This window comes from Sorex araneus, chromosome 1, assembly GCF_027595985.1.
Source record: "Sorex araneus isolate mSorAra2 chromosome 1, mSorAra2.pri, whole genome shotgun sequence".
Lineage (NCBI taxonomy): Eukaryota > Metazoa > Chordata > Mammalia > Eulipotyphla > Soricidae > Sorex > Sorex araneus.
The window spans coordinates 78,620,224-78,642,070 of record NC_073302.1 but is presented as its reverse complement, the minus strand read 5'-3'; the positions used below and the strand labels follow the sequence as shown (position 1 = coordinate 78,642,070).

At 41.9% G+C, this 21,847-nt stretch overlaps 1 protein-coding gene across 4 annotated transcripts in view; it reads right to left on the bottom strand.

Moving 5' to 3' along the window:
• The window catches only part of TUT7 (terminal uridylyl transferase 7), a 67,645-nt gene that overhangs the window by 9,307 nt on the left and 36,491 nt on the right, over positions 1-21,847 (bottom strand). For 3 of the 4 annotated variants that reach the window (XM_055127185.1, XM_055127191.1, XM_055127197.1), the window contains exons 18-26: positions 18,557-18,660; positions 16,973-17,062; positions 16,464-16,577; positions 13,206-13,283; positions 12,421-12,598; positions 10,279-10,326; positions 10,090-10,181; positions 7,864-7,979; positions 5,801-6,123 (exon numbers count right to left, since the gene is read on the bottom strand). In XM_055127185.1, coding sequence (XP_054983160.1) covers positions 5,801-6,123; positions 7,864-7,979; positions 10,090-10,181; positions 10,279-10,326; positions 12,421-12,598; positions 13,206-13,283; positions 16,464-16,577; positions 16,973-17,062; positions 18,557-18,660 — 1,143 coding nt within the window. The remainder of the gene's footprint in view (positions 1-5,800; positions 6,124-7,863; positions 7,980-10,089; positions 10,182-10,278; positions 10,327-12,420; positions 12,599-13,205; positions 13,284-16,463; positions 16,578-16,972; positions 17,063-18,556; positions 18,661-21,847) is intronic. The other variant, XM_055127201.1, reaches the window with a different exon arrangement.

The window sequence follows — 21,847 nt, the reverse complement described above, 5'->3', positions numbered from 1 at the left end:
TGCTGGGCCACAAAACATATGCCAACAGAATCAGGAATATAGAAACTGTATTAACTATCTTTTCAGACCAGGATGCACTGAAGATAGAAGTTAATCACACACATATGTGGAGAATCAAATCAAACACCTGGAAATTAAACAACTCAATGTTGAACAACGAGTGGGTCAGGGAGGAAATCAAGAAGGAAATCAAAAGATACCTGGAAACAAATGAGAATGAAGACATGAGCTACCAGAACTTGTGGGACGCAGCTAAAGCACTGTTAAGGGGAAAATTTATAGCTCTGCTAGCATTTCTTAGGAGGGAAGAAAGGGCCCACATAAATAACTTGATTTCACAGCTCAAGATCTTAGAAAAGGGTCAACAAAAGGAGCACAAACTAGATAGAAGGAAAGAAATAATAAAACTCAGAGCAGAAATTAACAACATGGAAACCTAAAATAACAATTAGGAAGATCTATAAAACCAAGAGCTTGTTCGTTGAGGAAATAAATTAAGACTTATAAGCCACTAGCAAGACTCATAAAAAAAAGAGAGTGAACCCTAATAAATCAGAAATGAAAAGGGGGACATCACAACAGAAACCAAGGAAATTCAAAAGATCATCAGAGATTATTTTGAAAGTCTGTTTGCATGAAATAAGAGAACCTAGAAAAAATGGATAAATTTCTGTATTTGTAAAATTTCCCAAGGCTGAGCTAAGAAGATTCGAAATATCTGAAGAGATCCATCAGTATCAAGAAAATTGAAACAGTAATCAAAAGTCTTCCCCAAAACAAAAGTCCAGGTGCAGATAGATTCATTAGAAAATTCTTCCAAACGTTTAAAGAGAACTGAAATAACTGTCCTGGATATAGTCAAAACGATATACTATAAGCCCATGGCAAGCATGTATCCTCAAAGGGACAAAAAAGAGCCTTCCATCTAAGATCAGGGACAAGACAAGGATCCCCACTCTCACCACTTCTGTTCAATATAGTACTGGAAGTACTTGCAGTAGCAGTTGGGGAAAAAATGATATTAAGGGCATCCAGATAGGAAAGGAAAAAAATAAGCTCTCACTATTTGCAGATGACACGATACTATAGAGAACCCCAAAGCCTCTCCCAAGCTTCTAGAAACAACAGACTTGTAAAGTCACAGGCTATCAAATGAATACCCAAAAAGTCCATGGCTTTCCTATATGCAAATAGTGAGAGAGAAGAAAGTGACATGAAAAAGGCGATCCTGTTCACAATCAAGCCTCAGAAAATCAAGTACCTTGGAATAAGTTAACTAAGGAGGTAAAGGATCTATACAAAGAAAACTATGAAACACTACTTCAAGAAATAAAAGAGGAAATGAAAACACATTCCCTGCTCATGGATTGGGAGAATTAACATTGTCAAAATGGCCACACTCCCCAAAGAATTATACAGATTCAATGTGATCCCTATGAGGATACCCGTGACACACTTCAAAGAAATTGATCAGACACTCCTGAAATTCGTATGGAACAACAAGCACCTACAAACAGCTAAAGCAGTTCTTGGGAAAAAAAGGATGGGAGGCATCATGCTACCCACCCTCAAACTATATAACAAAGTGGAAATGATTAAAAGAGCATGGCATTGGAACAAAGGCACAGCTGCAGACCAATGGAACAAACAGGGTTGAATATCCTGACATATACCCTCAAATAAATAATCATCTAATCTTTGATGAGGGAGCAAGTATTAAGTAGAGCAAGGACAGCCTCTTTAACAAATGGTGCTGACAAAACTGGACAGCAACATGCAAAAAATGGGTTCAGACGTCTACCTAACACCATGCACACAAGTCAGATCAAAATGAATTAAAGATCTCAACATCAGACCAGAATTCATAAAGTACTTTGAAGAAAAGGTCGGCAAAACCCTTCATAACATTGAAGCCAAAGGCATCTTCAATGTTGAAATGCCACTGACCAAGCATGTGGAAGCAGAAATAAACAAATGGGACTATCTTAAACTAAGAAGCTTCTGCATGTCAGAAGTCACGGTGGCCAGGATACAAAGACAACCTACGATATGGGAAAGGATATTCACCCAATATCCTTCTGATAAGGGGGTTATCAAGGATATACAAGGCACTAGTTGAACTCTACAAGAAGAAAACACCAAATCCCATCAGAAAAATAGGGTGATGAAATGAACAGAAACTTTCACAAAGAAGAAATTCAAATGACCAATAGGCACATGAAAAAATGCTCTTCATCATTAATCATCAGGGAGATGCAGATCAAAACAACAATGAGAATGGGATTAATCTCACCAGAGAGTGGACCGGCAGGAAAACCCAAATATGAGGGAACCCGTGACTGAGATTTCCAAGCCTGCTTGGATCAGGACTGACCCTCCTCCCCCGAGGTCCTCGGTTTTCTATAAGCTGGGCAGTCACACCCACAAACTGCCCCTGGCACTATGTAATCTCATCAATGGCCAAGACCCAGAGATATAAACCAAAGCTCCTGGAAGAGAATGACACAGAATTTCCTGGACATTATATTCTACCCATAATAAGCAATACAAATCAAATAATCTAGCAATAGTGTGAGGACAAAAAAGGGAACATATTTGAGAAATGAGAGGGAACACTGCAATTTTTAGACAGAAAACACCTGATTACTTTTTTTGGGGTCACACCTGGTGATGCTCAGGGGTTACTCCTGGCTCATGCACTCAAGAATTATTCCTGGCGGTGCTTGGGTGACCATGTGGGATGCTGGGAATTGAACCTGGGTCGGCTGCTGTGTTATTGCTCCACCCCCTACTTTTAAGTGTAAAAGGAGAAAATTCATCATACCCTAAACCTACTCCTACATCTTAATTTTTATGATGATTACCCATAGTTCACTGCGTACTGTCACTACCGCATAATCACTCACTAAATTCCTAATACAGCACCAAAGATGGTTCAGTAGTAAGACTCCTATAAAACACTGGCACAATGGCAGGTCTGCATGTGCACCCCTACACCGCCACCCCTCCCACAACCACATGCACACCGACCCAACACACCAACCCACCTACGCACACCCCCAAGCAAGACATCAATCCACCCACACACCTCCAACACCCAACCCCCCCATGCACCCAACACACCAACCCACCCAAGCATACCCAACACCCACCCCCCATACATCCCCCAACACACCAACCCACCCACGCACCCCTAACACTCAACCCCCCATGCACCCAACACACAAACCCACACAAGCACACTCCCAATACACCAACCCACCCACGCACCCCCAACACTCAACCCCCATACACCTCCCAACACACAAACCCACCTACGCACCCAACACTCAACCCCCCATGCACCCGACACACCAACCCACCCAAGCACACCCCCAACACCCAACCCCCCACACACCCAACACATCAACTCACCCACACACCCAACTCTCAACCCCCCATGCACCCCAACATGCAAACCCACCCAGGCACACCCAACATAACCCCATGTACACCCCCTCACAAGACTACCCATGCACACACCCCATCACACATGAATGCCCCTCTTACCCACACCCACACCCAGCCACGCACACCCATGTATATACCCTGTCCATGCACATACACTACCATACACACAAACCCACCCATGTATCCACATCACCCACCCACACCCACACATTTTTCAAAGCTTCATGTGATGGTCACATCCCACTTTCCTGCAAAAAAAAAGTGGCATAAAATCTCTGAAAATTATTCAGTGCAATACAAGGTACCAGACTAAGTACACCTGAACTACACTGTGAAAAGACCCAGGCTGAGGAGAGTAAGTCTCTCAGGTCTGCCAACTCAAGACTACACTGTGAGGAGACTCAGGGACAGGAGTCTTTTGTGAGGTCCACTGACTTCAGCCTCCTAATGTACTGCTGCGGCCGAAGCTCCCAGAACCTTTGTTCAGCTACTCTAAAAGCTTCACTGATGGGGATCTCAAAGCTGCTACTACCTAGTAAGAAAAAACCCAGTAGATCTGGGAGCAGGGTACCCTGTCACCATTCTGTTGTATGAAAGAGGAGCAAATGATAATAAAGTGCTTCATGCTATCAGTGCTAGTAAACTCAGAGTTCTTTTGAAGAGCAGTTTCACAAAAATATTTTTGATAAAACATCATCAAATCTTATTATTTATAGTTTACTTATCTGTAAACTAGGAGGTTCAAATACCACATGGAACAATGGTGAAAATTAGATAAGATTACTCATGTTAAGTATTTAAAATGATGCCTGTTCCCACAGTATATACTCAATACATGTCTACTTTGCTATTATGTAAACACAACTTTCTCTTGTAATAAAAACCATTTTATTGTGCTGTGCCCAATATCGGGGGGCGTGGGGAATTTAAACTGGATGTTTGAATTTGAATTACTGAGGATTAGGGAAAGACAAATTTTAGCAAAAGCTGCATCTTTCATCAACATTTATGCACTATTTTAAATCCAATAACTAAATAATATATTCTTTCCATATAAAGTTCCTGTTTTAAAAAAATAAGGATAGTCTAACAATGTCATTAAAAAAGACGCTGTACTGCTCCTAGAATACAATGGAAGAGGATATTCAGAGGTCCAAGAACAGTAATTAAGGGAAGAGCGGCAGACCTGACGCATTCCCTCCCCCATCTAGAAACACACAGCTGGGAAGAGGAATGGGGTTATAATTCTGCTATTAGTCTGTCTATCTATCTATCTATCTATCTATCTATCTATCTATCTATCTATCTATCTATCTATCTATCTATCTATCTATGACTTGAATTTAAAAGGTCTCCAGGGCCAGAGAGAGAGAGAGTACAGCAGGTAGGGCTCTTGCCTTACATGCAGTCAACCAGGGTTCAATCCCCAGCACCCCATATCCCCATGGGTTTTCTGAGCCCATGAGTGCAGAGCCAGAAGTAAGCCCTGAGCACAGCTGAGCGGCCTCAAAACAAACAATCTAACCCCCCCCCCCCAAAAAAAAAACCCAAAAAAACAGAAGGAGGTTTTCTCCTGTTTGTCAAATCCCATCCACTCTCCCAGGTATCCTGAATAATACGTGAAGAGTATCCATCTGCTTCTACTGTTCATCACTATTCTGGGGTGCTGGGGTGAATCTATTATTCAGGTTTCCTAAGTGTGTGCTCTACCAAGGTGTCAGTCCCGGCAGGATCAGCCTTTAGCTCATAGCTGACTGCACATATGCACGAGATACCCTTACTATTAAAAAGGTGCCCCCAAGAGAGTTGCCCTCCAGAGACACAGTAACCCCAAGGGGCAGGATTTTGAACTACTGATTTTTCTTCACTGCACTGAAGTTAAATGACAGATCAGCAATAACTGTCCCACTGTGACCTGCCTATATAGCTGCTTCTGGATGTCTGCCACAGCACACTCAATGGCCCTGTGATGGTGCTGGCTCAAGCTTCCCCAAACCTGGTATTAGTTTGCTTTGAAAGCACAGATACCAAGTGATGTTGCTGCAGCGGCAGCCTGTTCCTTGGTCATGTGGGCCAAAATAACTATGGGTCTGAACATCAGCGATGGTCTTAGAAAACTCAACCAAATGGCCTTCATAAGTCTCTAAATAATGACAGGAAAAAGGGTTTGGGACGCAAAAGAATAGAAATAAAGGAGGGGGGAAGCACAGAAATCTCACTTCCCTAAAATACAATCCTTTTCAATTGTTCAAGACAAACTAGCTAAGGAAATAAATATGACTAAAACTCTACAGAAGAGCTTTCCCTTGAGCCGTGAGTGCCGACACTGCGGTGCAGCTGGTGTCCGTACCTGGAGAGCCTTTGAGCTGCGGGCACTCCTTCTTGATGTGCCCTTCTCGTCCACAGATGAAACAGCGTTTTTCTCTGCAGTCTCTGTCCTCCTGTTTCTTCCATTTCTCTACTGGTGGCCTGAGGATCTTCTCTCTCCCCACCTCCACAGCCGCTGTAGCTGACCTGGCTCTCTGAGGGGTGCACTGGGAGGGCCTGTCTTCCCCTGGCAGTCCTCTCTCTGTGTGCTTGCTCTGCGTGTCTCTGTCCTCTTTGCCTCTTTTCTCCCTGGTCTCAGGGTATCTTTGGTTCAGGGTATCTTCCTGATCTCTTCGTCGCCTCACTCTGCAGGAGTGAATACAAACATTCAGGAAAATCCTAAATAGAGGCATGATGAAATAGTAAGGTTATTCCAGGTTTAAAATAACCAGAAAAAATGGGAGGTATATGAGGGAAAAGCAGAATTTATCAAACTCAAGTCCATCCATATTCTCCACTAAGAAGCCTCCCCAAGGCCTAAGAGTATAGTTTTCCATGTTCACAATTAGTCTAGAGTCATAAATACCATCTTTTACAATTATAGTAATGCCCTGATTTAATACTTAAACACTTTGATGCTGGTATTATGAAACCCAAATGACCCGTGGGGACATTTCCTGAACAACCTTTCTGGCCCAACAGCATTCTTGCTTGTGTCTGGGATCCACAAACTTCGGTGCTTGAGAGTTTCTCCTGGCAGTACTGAGGCGGCCATGCTATGCCAAAGGTCAATCCTAAGGCTGTCCTTGGAGGTGTCCCCTTGCACTCCACTAAGCATTCTTTATTGGGTACTGGAAGCTAATGAGGTACAACTTTAAGTCAAGGGGAACACAAGGGAACAATAGAAGGTGTGATATGTTCTTAGACAGTACAGATCAGAAGCTTCTATTATGGACTATGCCTGTAATTCATTTGAAGTGAATTGTCTTCCTCCTTCCACTTCTCCCTCGTCTCTCTTTTTCTTGGTGCCCAAGGTCACAGAGGTAGGGCTGCCTGCTTCAACAGCAATGCTGCCACATCACATCTGACACACATATGGGGCTCCAGGGATTTGGAGCCATGACTTGGCAAGCTGCAGGGATCTAATCATCTCTCTTTCTCTTGGTGCCCAAGGCCACAGAGATAGGGCTGCCTGCTCCAAAAGCAATGCTGCCACCTCACATCTGACACACATATGGGGCTCCGGGGATTTGGAGCCATGACTTGGCAAGCTGTAGGGATCTAATCTAATGCAGATTTCTAGCATGTCTTTACTTAAAACAATCTTGTTTAGTTTAGGTTCAGTGCTCAGGAGACCATATGTGGTACCAGGGATCAAACTGGCCATCAGCTGCATGCATGGCAAATGCAAATGTCTTAGCCCCTATATAATTTTTTCTAGCTCAAAGGGCTGAAGAATATGCTTTACAGACTGGAGCTCCAGTCTGCCCGCTGGCTCCACAGGACACCACACAAAGGGTGTACAGACTGAAAGTCAACACTATCATCCAAAACAATAGCATGTCCATCCCAAGCAACCACTCCTGACCCACTCCTCCCAAACCACAAGAAGGTCACTGGAAATTGTTAAGCTAGTATAACACTTAGGGTATGTGCCAAGCACGTGCCTACCTAAGTTCAATTCACTAATCTGCAGAACATCATCAGGGCAGCTCAGAGGCCCTCAAGCACTGCCAAGGGTGACCCTGGAGACCCCTGGCAGTGCAGGACCCAAGAAGCATCCCATGTGGGCCCTTGCAATGGACCAACAATTCTGTTCACCAAGAACTGCTGAGGGGGCCCTGGATTTCCTGGGTACTTCGTGGGAGCCCATTAAGCACATGCAAAAGGGGGCATGCTACACTGGTGGCTCACACCTGGACAGGTGCCATGGTTTACCCTCAGTGCACACCTAGTGCAGCAGGCAGCCAGGAAGACTCAGTTTACTCTCAGTGCACACTCTCATGTAGTAGACAGCCTGAGGAGACTCAGTGTCTTTTCATTAATGAAAATGACCAACTGCTGACTGCTCTGGAAGTATGGTACCCCTGTTAGACTGAGACTTACCTTCTCCGCATAGGACAGTCCTTCATGAAGTGTCCGATTTTCCCACAGATTCGACAACATCTGTCATTTGGGGCTAGCTCCCCTTCAGTAAGCACATCTGGATCAAAAAAGTACTCCTAGTGAAAGATAAAATTTTATATATAAATATATGAACTATCAATGTGAGCACAAAACACAAAGGTTTACAGGGTACGGAATAGCAATCTCCCACCTCAATGCACTGTCACCTGGTGTGGAGCTGGGCTGGAGCCAGGGCCCCACATGCAAGGCAGGTTTCTCGTATCGAGCCACATCTCCAGTTCTACTCAATGGTATTTACTCCTAGCAATATTGTTTATACGGATGAATGCGAATTTTAAAAGCATTTAGAAGAGTTTTTCTTAAGCTGCATATTTGCTTTTTTTCATTATGCAGACATTGCCCAACTGTAAGGGAAATGTTAAAACCAAACCAAGTAATGCAAAGCAAGGTAACAGCTGGCTTCTAAATAAGACATCTAGGGCCGGAGCGATAGCACAGTGGGTAGGGCGTTTGCCTTGCACGCGGCCGACCCGGGTTCGATGCCCCGCATCCCATATGGTCCCCCAAGCACCGCCAGGAGTAATTCCTGAGTGCAAAGGCAGGAGTAACCCCTGAGCATCGCTGGGTGTGACCCAAAAAGGAAAAAAAAAAAAAAAAGGCTAAATAAGACATCCCTGAGTCTGCTTTCCTGGAACTGGGAGGGAGTTCAGAATAGTTACAAATGCTTCATTCAGGAAAAAAATAGGCTATTAAAATCTAGTAACTTAGAAGGAAAGAAAGAAATTACATGGTCTTGCTTTATTCTGTTACAATCTCTGGAAAAATAGATCAGAAGAAAAGAGTAACTATGATTTGGACTTCAGTCTCTGCTACCGAAACTGAGGTGAAAATCAGAAGCCTGAGCGAACCCTCAGAGATGTGGGGAAAAGCAATGCTGGATGCACTCCAGACCTCCTGAATCAGGAATGCATTTTTATAAGATTCCAGGTGGTCTGTCTGAACAAGTTACAGAATGAGTAGTCTAGAAGAATGTCCAGCAATGCCCAGTACTTAGTATAACTATAAACCCATTCACGTAGTACTTATGTAAGAAGTATGGAGCCAGAGAGCTCCATGGGTTGGGTGCACGTGTTGTCTGCAGGAGGTCCAGGTGCACTCCCAAAACAGAGGGTCCCTGAAGCAACCCTCAACAGTGCTACAAGTAGCTCCTGAGCACATTTAGGTGTCAGAAAAAGATACATATAACCCTTTCCACAACAAGAATAATTAGCACTAAAAAAGGTAAACCAGGGACTAGAGCAGCAGTACAGGGGTAGGGCGCTTGCCTTGCATGTAGATGACCAGGTTTAATCCTTGACATCCAATAAACCCCACCAGGAATGACTCCTGAGCGCAGAACCAGGAATATGCCTAAGCAAAGTCGGTTATGTCCCCCAAACAATCAAACCAAACCAAACAACCCACACTGTCCCCAAAACAACAGGTCCCTGATATAGGCGATGGTAGCTCGCTCCTAGCTCCACTGATAAAGTCTAGACTTGTCTAGAGAAACGTGGGGGAAGTCCTCAGCTAGCTCCAAAACTTTAACAAAAACAGGCATGCAGTTGAGTCCTGGGACATGGCAATGCCTCCTGTAAACATTATTGAAGAAAAGCAACAGAACCAAAATCATTATTTTCTAAAACCTCCATTCCCACTTCTCCCTCTACTAATTAATGGTCACAAAAAATCAAGACTGTTCATAAAAGGTTTGCTTGGGGGGACCAAGAGAGACACTGATGGTGAGGCAATTGCTCTGCATGTAGTCACTTCAGCTCACCCTTAGTTCAATTCCCAGCACGGCACACAGTCCACGGAATACTGCCGGGAAAACACCTAACTCCACCGGTTGTGCTTCAAACCTCCACAAATAAAAATAAAAACAACATTTTCTGAGCAGGAGATGTGGATCGAGGGCAGAGCACTCCCTCACGTGTGACAGGTTGGGTGTGACACTCAGCACTGCATGGTCCTTTGAGCACCTAGCCAGGAACAGCCCAGCACAGCACAGCGTGCTCTGCCACAACTCACAGGATCAACAATCTTAGGGACTGATTTCAGTTCAGACTCACCAGACTTTCAGACTATTAACTAATAGAGTAGTATATGCATATTAGTGCTTAATAAGGGTTTTGAGAATTGGCTTTTGTTATTTTTGACACTTACCATTTTTGACGGGCAGTCCCTTGGAAATCCTTTCACTGGAATACCAAATACTCTTCTACCATTAATAAATGCTTTCATTATAAAATTTGTCACTGAGAATAAAGGAGAGCATGCACTCATTAGATGGACTAAAAGGAAAAGGAAGAGGCTAAGTAAAAGGAAGGGAGTTACAGCTATAAGGTAACTTACTTTTCCTTGATAATCCAGCTCCAAGATTATGATTCAAATCAAAGGGATCTAGTAAGGAAAATAACAAGAATAAATAAAAAAATCAACTAGGAAATGCCACTACAAACTCAAATGTTTTACACTGGGAAAAACTATTACGTATTTTATCACTAAGAAAAAATACTAAAGGACTGTCTCTGTACTGAGCTTGAAGTCTGCAACATGACTTCTCTTGACATTTTTGCCTCTCTGGATCCTTCCTGGTGGTTCTTGGCCAGCCAGCCACTGGCTCATGGCTCAGTCATAGTTCTGGAGATCATGTGGGCCACTCTGCCATGGTCGGGGTCTCAAGGCTACAGCTGGTGATGCTGGAGGAACCATGTGGTGCTGGGGATCAACTAGGTCAGCCCCATGCAATGCACGTGCATAGACCTCTGTACAGTTCTCTCCAGTTCTGTATCTGAATAAGGTCCTTCATATTACAAGTTTATCACAAGAAGCATCAGTTTGAACAATATAACAGTTTGAAGAAGACACACTACACTGAAATGCCTATAAACACTAGTTTCAGATGATTCTAGAGAACATAATGTATCAAAAATGTTTTAATACAGAATGTCTTACTAATTAACAAGTCTTTTATTGATTTTTGTTGTTGTTACTGAGAATCTAAGACAAATCTTTAAGTGCTAATTATCGGCTTGCATTGTTGGGCCATATCCTTCTCCCGCTAACAAATCTTCCATTTTTTTAGTTTTTGGGTCACACCTGGTAAGCTCAGGGTTTATTCCTGGCTCTGCACTCAGGATCTTTCCTGGGTCAGCCATGTGCAAGGCAAGTATCCTTGAGCTACTGCTCTGCCCCCACTAACGAATCTTTTAAAGATCACTTTCTAGAAACAATTATGGAGATCATAATACACACTTACAAGATCAATTAAAACATGGAGACTCCAGGGGCAGAAGTATTATACCAATGGCCGCTTTGCTACCAATTTCCAGTAAACTTTTCGTATTCGATCTTAAATATTTACACTCACACGTCTTAAATGAGTGCACATATGTTGTGATCTGGAACATGTTAGGTAACAAAATAATAGTAGGAACCAAAAAAATGTTAGGTAACAAAATAATAGTAGGAACCATTAAAAATATCTCATCAAAGATATGAGATCTGAATAGTGATTAATGAAATAAATGATAAAGCACTATTCATAAACTGAAACTTATGTGATGTCAAATAAATTCACAAATATATATGATTTTAAATACTGTGCAGAAATGGAATTATTCCCTGCAGCCTAAAAACATATTCCACAAAGAGAACTCATCTCACAAGAACACAGCAGAGGTATTCAGAGGTACGTGGAGGCACCCTTCCAGCTCTGTCATGCTTTCACCACAGAATAACTGGGATGCCGTCCTGGGACTCAGGTTCTACATCTGTATTGGAGCATAGGGCTATTCCCTAGCTATGTCCTACGAGAAGGCTACCTACCTGGCAGGTCTGGCCATGCTCTTTTTGGAGGTTTTTGTTTTTGCTTTTGTCCAAAACCCATTGATGCTCAGGGAACTCTCGGAGTGCCAGGGGTGGAACTCAGGCCTCCTGCATAAAAAGCATGCACTCTTCTAGGGGGTTTTATGTGTGTCTAGGCAAACATGTTTGCTAGTTTGCTTGACTGGTGAGACAACAACATTAATTTTTGTAAAGTTACAGGCACTACAGTTTTACAGACATAGTAAGGACGAGTAAGATTTCTCATACTGAGAACAGGTAGCTGGAAACTCGAAGTTTAGTTCATTAGTAATGGCTTATCCTAAAGTAACGCAAACAATAAAAACAGGGGCAGGAGTCATAATACAGAGGGCAGGGTGCTTGCCTTGCACATGGCAGACCCAGGCTCAATCTCCTGCACCCTATGTGGCCCCCGAGCACCACCAGAAGTGATTCCTGAGTGCAGAGCATGGAGTAAACCCTGAGCACCACTAGGTGTAACCCCCCCACAAACAAAACAACAAAACACATGTGTGCCCTGGAAATGGATGTGGTGCGCTATCAACTGCCCTCAGCGAAGGACTGCCTCAAAGTACGCCCTAAGAGTAAAGGGTGATGCTCTCAAGAGTCCAGAATACGTTTTCTATTCAGGTTTGGCTTTATCTGTACCTTCAATAACAATGTATTTTGAGGTCCACTGTTTCTTAAATGTTGTAAGCAGACTTTTTCTTCTGATGCTAATAACATGTTCTTTAAAATCAAATTCCTCTGTGTAGAAACGAAGAAGGCCCAACCACAGCTGACCAACAGATTCTGTATTTTTCCCATATTCTGGCCAATAGGTAGGCTAAAAGTACAAGGAATAAGAAATATCATACTTTCTTTATATAATGAAGTGTTAGTATGTTAATGTTCATTTTTATCTTAGGGAGTGAATTTAGACTTACTTCTATTCAGTTAAGAAATAAGTCCAAACTCTAATTATTTAATTCTAATTTTAAAACACCATTTATAACTTTGTTGATTATAAATGTCTACTCAATGACTTGGAGATAGGGAAAAGCTTAGGGCTTTAAATGTCCAACTTTAGAATACATGTCATGTGGAAGACTCTTACATAAATTTGACCATGAGCCTTGAATGATGTCCTGATTAACTCAAAGTTAAGTCCTTCCAAACTCTTTGTAGAAAATCACAGATCAAGTATTTGTTCATTTAGAATAAAGATTTGGAATTATCAGGCATTAAAGAAATCCTGGCCATTGTTAACTAAAAACTCACCTGGCTCAATAAAAATGTTTTCAACTTCAAAGGAAAGATCCATATATAATAGTTTTTATTATTTTAATATAGATGTAACAAGTACTAATATAATTTGTTCACCTACACCAGAGCATAATATAGCTAACTTTTTGTCAAGATTTAAAAAAGCCTTTACTATTAAAAATACGTACCAGTTCATCTATTTGATCAAAAAAATAAATATTCCAGCCATCAACAAATATTTCAGGTTTCTTTTCACCTTTGTATATCTGAAATTAATTTTTAAACTATTAGTATGTATTACAAACTTAAGGCATTGATACAATAACTTGTAGGAAAAGCATTATAACTTTAACTATAGATAAGAGCTGTTTCTTTGAAAGACAAATAAAATGGATAAACCTTTAGCTAGGCTTATGATGAGAAACTCTAATAAATAAAACCCAAATAAAAGAGAAATTACAACAGATACTATAGAAATATAAACGAATAGAGGTTACTAAGAAAACTAACAGCCAACAAATATGAAAACTAGAAGAAATGATCCAGTTTTAGATTAACTAAGTAGGTAAGAAATAGAAAACCTGAACTATCAAGGTATGAAAATTGAAACAGTAATAAAAAACTCCCGAAAGAAAAGTCCTGGACCAGATGACTTTAACAGTTATTTTTTCTGTCTAAATAAAATAATAACTTATCTCTAGATCTTGTTCTCCTCAAGAAAGATAAAGAGTTAACTCAAAAGACATGTCCTAAGGCTCACAATGTCTTGATTAAGACTAAAGTAACACACAGAAAGGAAACTGCAGATCAATGTCTCTGATAGACATGGAAAATCTCAACCAAACACCAGCAAACAACGTGAGTCAATAGCACATCAACAGGATCAGATTCAAGACCAGCTGGATATGATTCTAGGCATGTAAAGATGGCTTAACCCATGGGCATCAGTTCATACAATAAACTATTACCAATAAAAGACAAAAATCATATGTTGCAAAAGAGAATGAGGAAGCATTCATTTAGGTAAACTCAAGAAAATGGAGACAGGAGGTACACATCTCAGCACAATTAAGGTCATATATTTTACTATATGGGTATATATTACATACCTACAACTAATACTGTGCGCAATAAAAAACTGAATCTTCTTTTTTTTAAATTTAGGAACAAGACAGTTTTTCATACGTTTCATTTAATTTAGTATTAGATGTCTTAGCTACAGTAATAAGACAGTAAGAAATAAAAGGAATCCTGATAGCAAAGCGGAACTATTATTTGCATGTGTATGTGTGTACACGTATGTGTGCATACACGCGTGTGTATATACATATGCACATATATACATATACATGCATGTTTGCATGTGTATATATGCATATATGTATATATATAGTTCATTAAGAAGCTACTAGAAACTATGATACAGCAGAGTAGTTGAATTCAATATCACTACCCAAAGCATCTGTTGCATTCCTATATGCAAGTAACAAAGGCTTAAAGGTTTAAGAAAGCAACACCATGCACAACTCCATCAAAAAGAATTAAACATTTTGGAATAAATTTAACAGAGGTGAAAGACCTGCATAGCAAAAACTACCAGACATTGTTAAAAGACAAAAACAAGACAAGAGATGGTAAGACATTTAAGACACTCTATGTGCATAATTGGAAAGAATCAGTACAGTTGAAATGTGAACAACCGAAACATTTCTGCCCATCCAACCAAAAGGCTCAAAGAACACCCAATGGAGAAAGGGGTTCCTCAACAAAGGGTGTTGAGAAAACTGAAAACTGGATAGCAACACTGAAAAGGAATGAAAATGGATTGTTACTGAAACTTGTGCAAAATGGTCTCTTGGCCGGAGCACAGGAAGCACTGAGAGAAGACGTCTGTCAATCCCCAGCACTATATAAGATCCCCTGAACACTGCCAGGATCCCCTGAACACTGCCAGGAGTTTTGGCTGTACTGGCAATAAGCCCTGAGAACAGCAGGGTGTGGCCCAAAAACCAGGGGAAGAAAAAACCCAAGCAGAATATTAAATTCAAATTGGACTAAAGACAGATGTAAGATTGAAAAGAAATAAATCCAAAATATATAAATAACAGCAGAGGTGAAATATTTCATGCTATTAGCATTATAGGTGCCTTTGGGAACTCAACTTCAACAGTGTAAGATGAAAAGCAAGCTGGTACTACATTAAACGAAAACATTTTTGTTTAGCAAAAAATCTAAACTGAACAAAAAGATAGACTACTGGATGAGAAGGTATTTTGCACATTATAAATCTTATGTACATAAGTTATATAAACCACACTCAACAAGAAGAAAACTGTAACCCAACCTAATTTAAAAAATAGCTAAGACTGGCATCGACATCTCGCCAACACTTTATTTTTCTGGTGATGCTGGGAAAGAAGCCCAGGGCCTCCTTCATGCAAGGAAAATGCTCCACCGCTCAGCCACAGCCTGGCCAGCAGAGAGTTTCTCCATAGATGCAAGACAGAGAAGATAGTTGTTAGCACATAAAAAAAATTCTGAGTGGTTAGGACAGAAACAGATAAAAATGATCTTCTTTAAGTGTGAGATATAAACAAATATAGTAAGAAAATAACAAATGCCCAAAGGCAACAGAAACTAAGAGCTGGTTTTCAGCAGGAGGCTACGGTGATGGGGCTTGGGGCTGAGAGGCTGGAGAAACAATGGGACAACATAAAGGGAGTTAGGACACTTGTGAAGGTGCCAAAATGTTTTATGCAGGAAACCCTACCATTAACAGTACTGTAAATTGTGGTGCCCAAAATAATTTTTAAAAAATGCTTATCATCAAATACAAATTATGTCTAAGATTTTCACACTAAACATCTTTAAGAATGGCTTATATCAAAATCAACATTAAATGTTGCAGTGAATGAAAAACCTCTCATGCACTGAAGAGAATGAGAACTGGTGTGACATTGCATAGAGCACTATGAAGCTCCCTCATGAAGCTTGAGAGAGCAGCCATATGATCCAGCAAACGCCCAATGTTTACTGCAGTGTTAAAGTATCTAAAATGCAGAGGAGCAGATAGAGTTGTGGCAAATTAAAACAATGGAATACAAGTCACCTAATTGAAAAAAAAAATGAAATTTTATCATTAAGCAAAATGGATAGAGTGCAAGGGGATATGTAAAGAGAAATAAGTGAGAAGGAAGAAGCCAAGTTGGGTAATTTCATCCAGGTACATAATGCAATGATGTGAAACTGATGAACAGCTAAAACAAAACAGACAAACTCATGTATATTGACAACAGAACTAAGGTCATCTCAAGAGAAGGTTGGGGAGAAGACTTACTGGAGGGGCGTAAGATAAAAAGCCAACTATAGACCACAGAATTTCAGGGGAGGAAGAGCGTCAGAGAAAGCCCGGTTTTCTCTGTGAGAGACCTTGCTTTCACCAGTACCTCTTGAAGGACAGGGATGACTGGTGAGCTCCGCTGCTGGAGAAAATACAGCACCATAAGCGTGTAGGCGTAGGACGACAAGCTACCCCGAGACGCATCACCAATGTCACACATCTACAGGGAAGGGGGAAAGGAATAAAGGAAAATCATTTGTAGACAGACACCACTTGAGCTGTTTGCCGCCAAGTTTGTAGCCATACTACTATGACAGTAAGGTGCTGATATAGAGGACTAATAAAGGTTTTATCTTAGAATGCTGAAACATGCCAATAAAAATAAACTCAAAAGAACATCAAATAAACAAGATATAACCCCTAAACCCAACAAAGCAGTGGGATTATCAGCTTCAAATAAATCAGATTATAATGCTTCTGCTTGCTGAGGAGAGTGTCCCAAGAGTTCACAGAAGCATTTGACATGGCTTAGTTTTCACAATACACAAACAGGGTTTCAACAAAATTTGAAGATGCAGTAGGATTTCCTGAATAAACAACATCAAGCATATTCACCTTTGTAAATACTTTCATGGTGTAGCACAAGTATTTCACTCTGGGATCAATGGCTGAATAAGCAGATAAAAGTCTTGTATTATGAAGAGCCTGTTAAAAAGAAACTTAATTACACACCTTAAGAATATTGATATGAAAAGGTTTAAACTGGAAACTTCTGAGATTTACAATGTGATTTATCTCAATAGAGACACTTAGAAAACACTGATACTTTTCTCACAAGGCAAACATCATTAACTGACTAAATAACTAAGAATGCTAACATCTTACCTCATGATTCCCACAATAATCAGTTAATCAAACACAGATAGATATGAGTCTCCCAATGCATTTAATATTTAAATGCCTTAAGGGGATAAGGAAGTACTAAAAGTTCTGGAGCAATTCAGAAAAGTTGAACAAAGGCACATATATATATACTCTACAAAAATAAAGTGTTTGACATTGACTTCAACTGATTTTTTTGATATTTTCCTGGTTTCTGAGCCACAACTAGTGGGCTTACTCCAGTCTTTGCTCTCAGGTCCCGGAAGGATTTGGGATACCTGGGCTGGCCTCATGCAAGACAAGTGTCCTGTACTGCATTACTGCTCTGGCTCAACAATCAAGCTGCTTTTTCTAATCCTCAAATAAAGATTAGAAAACCTGCCTCTCCCCTTCCCACAGTTGGTTCACTTGGCCTAATAATTTCCTCTTCTGGTAGCTCACCCTCTTTTAGCCCCTGCAATCCTTCATGTTATTCAGAAACTGTCCATTCATAAATTGCTTACAGGGGAAGGAGATACAGTACCGTAGGCAGGAAGCTTTCTGTCCTTGTGGCTGACCTGGGCTTTGATCCCAGGTACCCCACATGGCCAGTAGTGATTTCTGAGCTCAGGGCCAGAAACAGAACCTAGCACTACTGAGGGTGCCTCCCTCCCACCCAGCTCCTTCCCCTCCACCCCAAATCTTTAAAATCGATTGAGAATTTTATTTGAGCTGTTATGGTGCCCTGGAAACTAGTTAATTAAACTTGTATTAAAGATCTTCCCTCTGAGAGTTACCCAGTTCCCTAGTCAAAAAAGGTCCTGGGATAGCTGAAGGCGGGAGCAGTGATAAATAAACAAGGGATGCGGGACAGCAGAGGATGTCACACACCCGTAAGTGGCTGTAATAAACAAGGGATGCAGACAGCAGAGGTTCTCACACACATGTAAGTGGCTATAGCTATGGCTGCAGACCAAGAAAAGTCAAGGCGACAAGGAGGTACTGGAAACAGCCTGAGAGAGGGCCAGGGACACTACACAGCAGCAAGCCCCAACAAAGGTGATAGGTCTCCAACCTCAGACATCACACCAGTAACTTGGGTCACTGGACAAAGGGGTGTGGGGTCAAGACCAAGACGTGTAATCTGGAATGGGTATAGAGAGGAAGAACAAATGGTGCTGGGAACAATACTACTCCTCGTTTCACAACATTGTCAGAGATAAAACATCGATCCAGTAACTCAGGGAATGAGTAAAATTAGAGTAGCTTAGTGAATAAAATGTTATAAACTCCTTTTTCTTTTAACCCCGCCCCCCATCAGAAAAAGGAAAATCTTACCAATGTATTATACAAACTGATGTCCACTTCCAAACCACTTCTCAAATGGAAGAACTTTACAATTGGCACCTTTGCTGTTGTAATAGGCAAAATGTTCCTTAGACCTATTTAGGAAATAGACAATATCACTGAATACAGCAGCATTAAATAACCTTAAGTTCAAGCTCCATTATAAAATGAGGTAAATGCTTTCACTTAAAGTCGCTAGGCCTAGAGAATTGTTTATCTGGGAGAGTCTTTCTGGACTGTTTACAACTATTAAACACATTCATCTTTCAAGTACAGGAGACCAGAGATATCATACGGGTTTAAAGTGCTTGCCTTGCAAGTGACTGACCCCAGTTTGATGCTTGGCACTGCAGATGGTCCCCCAGCACTGCTGGGAATGATCCCTAAGCACCAAGGGCATAGTTTCCCCTAACCACCCACCAAAAAAACAAACCGAAACAAAACACTAAACAAAAATCCCAACCATGAATTACATAGCACTTGCGCTGTGAGAACTCTCTGGGTACTGTGCTTACCCGAGTAGGATGAAGGACTGTCCACCTGATTAATATAAAACAGGAGCCAGCTGGTCAGTACTGTGGACCCTAGGCTCTCCACAGAGCTACTGGAGAAAGGCCTACCAGGACAGTCAAGACTCCTCACAACAACAGCTATCCCACAGTATTAGAATAATACTCAAAGACAAAAGAAGAGGGCCAGGAGAAATCTGCTCATGATAAGAAGCCTACCATAAAGGGAAAGTAAAGTGAAATTTACCAGTTACACAGGCGGGGTGGGGGGCTGGGGTGGTGGTGGGGAGGGGTGGAGGTATACTGTGATTCTTGGTGGTGGAATATGTGCACTGGTGAAGGGACAGGTTCGAGCATTGCATAACTGAGACTTAAACCTGAAAGCATTGTAACTTTCCACATGGTGATTCAATAAAAGAATAAATAAAAAAAATAAAAATAAAAATAAAAAATAAGTACTATTAAATATTAAAAAAAAGAAAGCAGCTTACCACAAATGGGGGGAATGGGGTGGAGGGGCAGTTAAGCTAGAAAAGAGACCACTGTGGGAAGTGATCACTGGACTAGTAAAGTGATATGCATGGTAACTTTTCAGCAATAGAATTATAAACCACGGTGCCTAAAGGAAAAAGGAACAGGGGCGAGAGGAAGTGTCTGCCATGGAGGCAGGAGGGAGACTAGGAACACTGGTGGGAAATGTGCGCTGTTGAAGGGACAGGTGTCAGAACATCGTATGAGGAAACTCAATCACAAGCAACTTTGTAACTGCATCTTATGGTGATTCAATAAAAAAAAAAAGAAGTTAATCACCACAAAGCTAGTAGTTAAAAAGGAATCAACTTCACTTGGAGAGGAGTCAACTGCCTTACTGAGGCTCTGAAAAATGAGGAAACTGCTTCCACTAGGTTTTGAAAAAGGAGAAGGCTGCAGAAGAGGCACAATGAGGGTATTTAAGGCAAACTGTCCCTGGAGAGCGGGAAGCTGAAGCAGCACGCTCGGGAAATGATTTCCCTCAGACGATATAGGCTAAAGGGTGAACTCAAGGAAAGGCATAGTGTACAGAGCCCAAACATAAGAAACACATTCTGCTAGCAGGTACCCTCAGGGCAAGAAACCCAGTGAAGCTGAGGGGAGCCACCAGCGAGCACACCTACCAAGACACTGTTCTAGGCGACCAAGAGGCCAAAGGACCGGGATCAGACAGGGAGGGCTGACAGATAGTAAAGTTTTTTTGGGAAATAAGAAAACTAAAAAGAAATGACCTTACTCATAAGGACTACATCCCTGTGAGACACAGAGACTGAGCTGTTTAGAGATGGAGAAACCGAGGTACCACCCAAAACAGGGTGGACCGCTCATAAAAGGAGGTGCTTCAAGAGAACCTGCAGCCATGGCAGGGCTATCAAAGGGCCACCAGACCGACTTTTCTGCCTGCAGAGAACACTGGTCCAAGGCAATCTGGAGAAAATCCAGAGAACTAGCTCCCAAAAGCCGCTTACCCCACAGGAGAAGCTCTGGCTCTCTTAAACACGAGTCTTTTTCCTGCCTCATCTTTCACTAAGCAAATGTCTTTAAATGAAAGCATTCTGTGTTTTGCCTCTGGCAATTCTTTTCTGTGAGGAGAACAATATTCCTGGCAAACCTGTACAGTAATGTGGACTGACTCTCCTTTCCTTAGAGGGGATCCCTGGCTTCAGCCCAGGCTGTGGGCGGCTGAGGACCTGTACTGCACAGAAGTACACTTCAGGCATGGCCTGACGGCTGTCCTGTGACAGTACCTCACAGCACCGACAGCTCTGCCCGAGCCCAGGCGTTACCCCAGCAGTCTGAGAAGTGGCGCGCAGAGGAGCAGGTTTCCCTTGGGGCGGCCTCCCCTGCAGCTAGCAGGAAGAATGACGTGGGCCTTCCCTATGCTGGCAGCAGGGGAACGTGGAGAATCTCTAAATAAATGGTTGAGCGAATGTAGGTAGGGCTGACCAAAGACAAAGCTGTAAGAGATACACCTAACGTCCTTGTTTCAAGTTTCCTAAATTCTCACCCTTTACCCAGTAGTTGAGAAAAGTCAAGAGACATAAACTTGTGTAGGAATATGCAGCTATTAAAATGGAAAATGGGATTCAATCTGGGCATGACAGAGGCAAGCCTCTACTGAACTCTGTCCTAACTCTGAACCTGGGCTGATACTCTGGACCAGAGCTGTCCGAACTTATTTGGCCTACTAACCTATTTTTTAAAACAGACGCAGACCTTTATTTTAATTAATGTTTTGATTGATATACTGTGATTTAAAATCCTGTTCATGTAGGTTCCTTTTACACATAATTCCACTACCACATCATCACCAGCGCATCCCCCCTCCCTCCCCCAAAGACTCTAATACCCCTCCTGTTCAACCCCACTACCAACCCCACCACAACTGTGTCAATTAGTTTTTTGTTTCCCCCCAGGAAAAAAACATCCCTAAGCAGTCCCTGCAAATCTCCTTTAAGAGAGCAGACAGAAAGAACCCTGACTGCACCTTCCCTGCACTGTGGCAGCGCCCAAGGAGGGGAGCAGCACTCATACTGCAAAACACCATGAAGACTCAAGATACTTTGCCCATTTCAGCAAAACCAACTAAGAAAGCTGACTCAGGGCCCAGTGCAGGGCATGCTTGACACGCCAAGATCCCCAGCACCAGGCGGTGTGCAGAAGCATCATCGTGTGCCCACCCTCGCCTCTGCACCTTTGGGAATGGTCCCTGAAAAAAGGAACAAGACAAAGCATTCAGAAG